At 38.8% G+C, this 6,000-nt stretch overlaps 1 protein-coding gene across 4 annotated transcripts in view; it reads left to right on the top strand.

Moving 5' to 3' along the window:
- CSNK1G1 (casein kinase 1 gamma 1) overlaps positions 1 to 6,000 on the top strand; it is a 104,082-nt gene that overhangs the window by 79,268 nt on the left and 18,814 nt on the right. For all 4 annotated transcript variants that reach the window (XM_007450704.1, XM_007450703.1, XM_007450701.1 and 1 more), the window contains exons 8-9: positions 1 to 71; positions 722 to 826. The exon at positions 1 to 71 is cut by the window's left edge and continues 123 nt beyond it. In XM_007450704.1, the coding sequence (XP_007450766.1) occupies positions 1 to 71; positions 722 to 826 (176 nt within the window). The remainder of the gene's footprint in view (positions 72 to 721; positions 827 to 6,000) is intronic.

The following is a 6,000-nucleotide window of genomic DNA, read 5'->3' as shown; positions in this document are numbered from 1 at the left end:
TCTTCACAGACCTCTTTGAAAGGAAAGGCTACCCCTTTGACTACGCCTATGATTGGGTCGGGAGGCCTATTGTAAGTAGCTTCTTTTTAACCGCCTCACCTCAGACCAGCACTGTCTCACCCCTTGCCAGACTTTCTGCTTAAATCTATGGGGGGAAGAAAAAACAACATGCCTTTGACTGTAGACGTTCCATTTGCCAGTCCTTTCAGGGTGATGCCAGGGGTCACTCTCACTAGAGTAATAAAGGAGTTACTAACTGTGTTTTTAAGATTATGACCACTGTGTCCTAAGATATCAGAATTTAAGTCAGTTTTTAAGAAGTTTTCTTTGAATGATCAAGGAGCTGGTGCTACATAAGCTGTTAAGGTACTTGATTTCCATCGGGTGGAGCCCAGCATCAGAGGAAACTTCTGAATTTTTTCTTCTGGCCTTGGGTTCACAGGGCCTTAGAGCATACTAACAGTCATCACTGTAGGATGTTGTTTTTCTTTTCGAAGGCAAGCTACTCTCCAATGAACTACTGAGGACCAAACTGTCTCCCTTTTGCAGATAAGCAAACTGAAAAGGCAAGAAGACTTGAAACTGGCCTTGGTGTAGTAATAACAATAATAATAATTACTACTGTTCTGTTAGAATTAGAATTAGAATGATGCTGTCCTTTGCGGAGGCATTAAGTTGGACCTGTTTTCCCCATTTGACTTTTTGTTATATATTTTTCCAGCCTACTCCAGTAGGATCAGTTCATGTAGATTCTGGTGCATCTGCAATAACTCGAGAAAGCCACACACACAGGGATCGGCCATCACAACAGCCTCTACGAAATCAGGTATGTGTTGGACCTTCATTGTTTCAGAAATCCCCCTTCTTCATGGCTAATATTAAAATCCAAATTCTTCAGCTTCTCCACTTAAGCGTATATACTGAAATTAAAGACAAATGGCTTAGTGTTACTCACTGTTGTGGTGTGGCATTCCAGCATCTCTCAGGGTTGTGTAATAGCGCTGAGATGTGGCCAGGTGTCTTACATGAAGCATCCACTCTAGAGAAGCTGGGCCTGTCAAAATCTGTTGGCTGAAAGGGACAGTCTGCCACAGGCCCAAAGACACACTGGATGGACAGGGTAGCCCACTTTGGGTCTCATCTGCAGTCCAGAGTAGAGCTCTCACCCATGCTGGTTTTTCCTTGCTGATTAAGAAGGGTGGGTAATTTGGACTTCCAGCTGACATAAGCATGAACTGGCATCTCCACCCCACCTCTGTCCCTATATCCAGGTTAACTTTATAGCTGGCCAGGATCTGGACCTGTAGTGAAGATTCAGCTTTGTTTTAGGCCATTCCAGAGAAGGCCGTGTCATCCATCCTTCAATGTTCATGGTTTGGGAAGCTAGTGGTTTGGATGAGAGGCTTCTCTCAGCCTAAAGACAGAGGAGGCAAACACCACCCCCGCCCCTGCCAAAAAAAAAAAAAAAAATCGACAAATCTGACAACGTTTAAAGAAAGAGGTAACTGACTGGGAAGTAAATATGACAGTTTTAATCCTCATTACCATATATATTGCTAAGAGGAAAATGAGTATTACCTCAATAGATAAAGAAGCAAAGAATAATAAACAGATAACACACACACATAATCATATCAAATTAGTTTGTTCCCCCCTCATCCCTGACCTCACTGTTTTATATTCACAGACATTTTTACAATAAAATGCAAAAAACACTTATCTCACAGATGTACATGTGAAAGTGCATAGGTTAAAAATAGAATATAGAATCCAGGTGCCCCCTCTAAAACAAAAACAAACAAAAAAGTAGTATATTTAGGTATACACACACATATACATATGGCAGAGTATGTACACAAATATAGATAGACTCACCAGTGAGTACATACTTTTGGCATGTATGTGTGGCATGTTGGGTAAGAAAAAAATCTGTGAAGGAAGGAAATCTATGTATTAGAGAGTAGATAAAAGAGAGAGTAGGTAGGCAAAAAGATGGGGTTTAGCAAACTATGACCCCTTAATTGGGTCCAGAGTTACATACTTTAATCAGAGTACTTGGCTAATGATTCTCTTTTGACTGACTTGTGATTTGACAGCAGAGTACTGTTGACTTCTGCAGTCATTCTCCCCTACCCCCCTTTTAAAAAGTGTAGAGTGCACAGTTCAAATGACATTCTCATGCATTGCTCTTAACTTTGCACATTGTTACAAATTCTCTAGAAAGTAATTTGATAAAGTTACAATCCTCTCAATAAAACAATCACAATACAACAATCCAAGATACAGATTTACTTATGTGCATTAAACTGTCACAGTGCTATTTCTAGCAAAGTTTTAGAAATGATCCACCTATCCAATTATAAGGGAATGGTCATGGATCCGCTCAAATCTTTTATCAAATAAACTGGGTTATAATAAAATGAATTATATTTTATAATGCATTTATTCAGTGGAATATTATCTAGCCACTTAAAATAATATTTAGGAAAACTTGTAGCAACCTGAAAATGTTTATGGTTGTATAGTAAAGAAATCACAATACAAAATTAGAATTACCTCATGATTTTCCTGAAGGGGAAGGGAAAATGAGAAAGTCAATGGGAGGAGATAATGCCAAAATATTAACAGAAGTAGTGTTGGAAGTTGTAGTATTGTGGGTAATATTTTTCCAAACTATTCTTTTTTTTTTTTTGCGGTACGCGGGCCTCTCACTGTTGTGGCCTCTCCCGTTGTGGAGCACAGGCTCCAGACGCGCAGGCTCAGCGGCCATGGCTCACGGGCCCAGCCGCACTGCGGCATGTGGGATCTTCCCGGACCGGGGCATGAACCTGTGTCCCCTGCATCGGCAGGTGGACTCTCAACCACTGCGCCACCACAGGAGCCCCTACAAACTATTGTATAATGGAGTTATGTTACCTTATAATGAAATATACATTTAAATAGTAAAGGTATGAAAGAAATAAAAAAATAATTTAAGTAGTCAGTGAAATCATAACATACCTGCCCATCATAAATATTGAATACTTATTCAAATAATTCAATATTTATTTGAATAAATATTCAAATATTTTTAGAATATTTGAAAACTAAAATATGTGTTTCCTTTAGTTTTCCTTGTCTTTTCTGCTTCAGTGAATTCATAATCAATGTTGCTGTTTGAATGAATTTTAAAGGTATGGGGAAAAGAGATAGTTGAAAACCTAGATTTCCAGGGTGGAAAATGAGGTCATACCTAGTATCTGAGTAAAAGTACAGTGAATTTCAGTGTACTTTCAAGTGAAAAGTCATTAAACCCGGGTAGGTAATTAGGAAATCTCATCTACAAGGCAGTAAGCTTCTTTTTGAAGAGTTGAGTCTTGAAAGCGTGTTTGATTTTTTTTTTTCTTTTAGGGTTTTTAGTATCCCATGGCTGCTAAGGCATTGAAATTCCCCACATCAGTGCAAATTTTATACCTCCTTTCCAGCAGGAGTCTAAATTCTAACTGGTAGAATTCTTTTGGCACTGTGCACTGTGGGTAAATGCATTTCTAGTGTCTTTTCAGCCTTTACACTGTGTCTTAGTCTGTGGTCTCATTGCTTTGGTTCCATCTTCAGGGTTTATTCCTTATGCTTTTTTTTTTTTTTTCTTTTTTTAAGATTAATTCTTTGCAAGTTTTGAAATCAGCCAAAGAAGAAACTAAAATCTCTCCTTGAGAGAGATTGAAAGGTATTAAGTTTAGGGACAGCTAACCTTTCTTCAGCAATTTTGACTCGGTAAATCTAGCTAAGGACTTGCTATGTGAAAGTATGTCCTGGAGATACCAAGATAAGTAGGGAGTCCTTGTCCTCAAAGAACTGACAAACAGATAAGCCAGGTGGCCAGATAACCGGACCGGGGCATGAACCTGTGTCCCCTGCATCGGCAGGTGGACTCTCAACCACTGCGCCACCACAGGAGCCCCTACAAACTATTGTATAATGGAGTTATGTTACCTTATAATGAAATATACATTTAAATAGTAAAGGTATGAAAGAAATAAAAAAATAATTTAAGTAGTCAGTGAAATCATAACATACCTGCCCATCATAAATATTGAATACTTATTCAAATAATTCAATATTTATTTGAATAAATATTCAAATATTTTTAGAATATTTGAAAACTAAAATATGTGTTTCCTTTAGTTTTCCTTGTCTTTTCTGCTTCAGTGAATTCATAATCAATGTTGCTGTTTGAATGAATTTTAAAGGTATGGGGAAAAGAGATAGTTGAAAACCTAGATTTCCAGGGTGGAAAATGAGGTCATACCTAGTATCTGAGTAAAAGTACAGTGAATTTCAGTGTACTTTCAAGTGAAAAGTCATTAAACCCGGGTAGGTAATTAGGAAATCTCATCTACAAGGCAGTAAGCTTCTTTTTGAAGAGTTGAGTCTTGAAAGCGTGTTTGATTTTTTTTTTTCTTTTAGGGTTTTTAGTATCCCATGGCTGCTAAGGCATTGAAATTCCCCACATCAGTGCAAATTTTATACCTCCTTTCCAGCAGGAGTCTAAATTCTAACTGGTAGAATTCTTTTGGCACTGTGCACTGTGGGTAAATGCATTTCTAGTGTCTTTTCAGCCTTTACACTGTGTCTTAGTCTGTGGTCTCATTGCTTTGGTTCCATCTTCAGGGTTTATTCCTTATGCTTTTTTTTTTTTTTTCTTTTTTTAAGATTAATTCTTTGCAAGTTTTGAAATCAGCCAAAGAAGAAACTAAAATCTCTCCTTGAGAGAGATTGAAAGGTATTAAGTTTAGGGACAGCTAACCTTTCTTCAGCAATTTTGACTCGGTAAATCTAGCTAAGGACTTGCTATGTGAAAGTATGTCCTGGAGATACCAAGATAAGTAGGGAGTCCTTGTCCTCAAAGAACTGACAAACAGATAAGCCAGGTGGCCAGATAACTTATAACACAAGGCAGAACAGATAAGCATCCCAAATCACAATCTTTAGGGACTGGAAGGAGACTTTTCATCTAATCTGAGCATGACAAAGAATTTCATGAAAGAAGCTGCATTTGAAATGCTCTTGGAAGAATTGGGTGGAAATGAAAGAGGCATTCCAAGCAAAAAGGAAATATGAGCAACAGCAAATTATCTAGTTCCATTTTGCTAAAATATATTCTGTGAATAAAGGAGACAAGGCTAGGAAAATAGGTTGGAGCCGTTCGATAAAGCTCCTGAAATGCTGGGCTACTGGAGAGTTAGTGCTTAATTTCAGTAGGGAATAGGTACTAAAGGTATTTGAACAGAGGGGTGATAAGATCAAAACTTGGCTTTAGAAATCTTTCAGCATAGAAAGTGGTAATACCCTGGCAGCCAGCATGGAGACCAATAAGACAGTGAGTTCCCTTGAGAGGTAAAGGGGGTGCATATGGACTGTAGTGGTGAGAATGAAATAAAATTGAAAAATGATACAGGTATATAATCTATCAAAATTGGGAGCTCACATGTATGGCAGGGTTGAGGGAGAAGGATGGGTCAAAGCTGTTGCTGTGCGCTTCAGCTGAAGGTGGCTGGCAGGCAGAGGATGACTCTCAAAACCTGAGAGATCTTTGGAGATGACATTGATGATAATGCTTGAAGAGCCTACTTATTCTGAATAAATCTGCCCATCAATTGTGTGATAGAGGAGAAGGATGAGGAGCTCAGAACTTGGTTTTAGCTTATCCCAAGCCTTAGGCTGCAGGACACTTAAGCTTTCGGGGGCCACAGCTTCCACAAATGTAAGCCTTGTAAGGGCAGAGATTTTTGTTGTTTTGTTCACTGCTGTATCCCTAACCCCTGAAAGAATGTCTGGAATAGTAGGCACTCAGTAAATAATTGTTTGAATGATGAATGAATGAATCTGTCAAATGAGGAGTTTAGATGAAATCAGATATTTGTTTAAAATATAGATTTCTGGGCTTCCCTGGTGGCGCAGTGGTTGAGAGTCTTCCTGCCGATGCAGGGGACACGGGTTCGAGCCCTGGTCTGGGAGCAT

This window comes from Lipotes vexillifer, unplaced genomic scaffold (assembly GCF_000442215.2).
Source record: "Lipotes vexillifer unplaced genomic scaffold, Lipotes_vexillifer_v1.1 scaffold1019, whole genome shotgun sequence".
NCBI lineage: Eukaryota > Metazoa > Chordata > Mammalia > Artiodactyla > Lipotidae > Lipotes > Lipotes vexillifer.
This window is presented reverse-complemented; position numbering and strand designations above follow the sequence as displayed.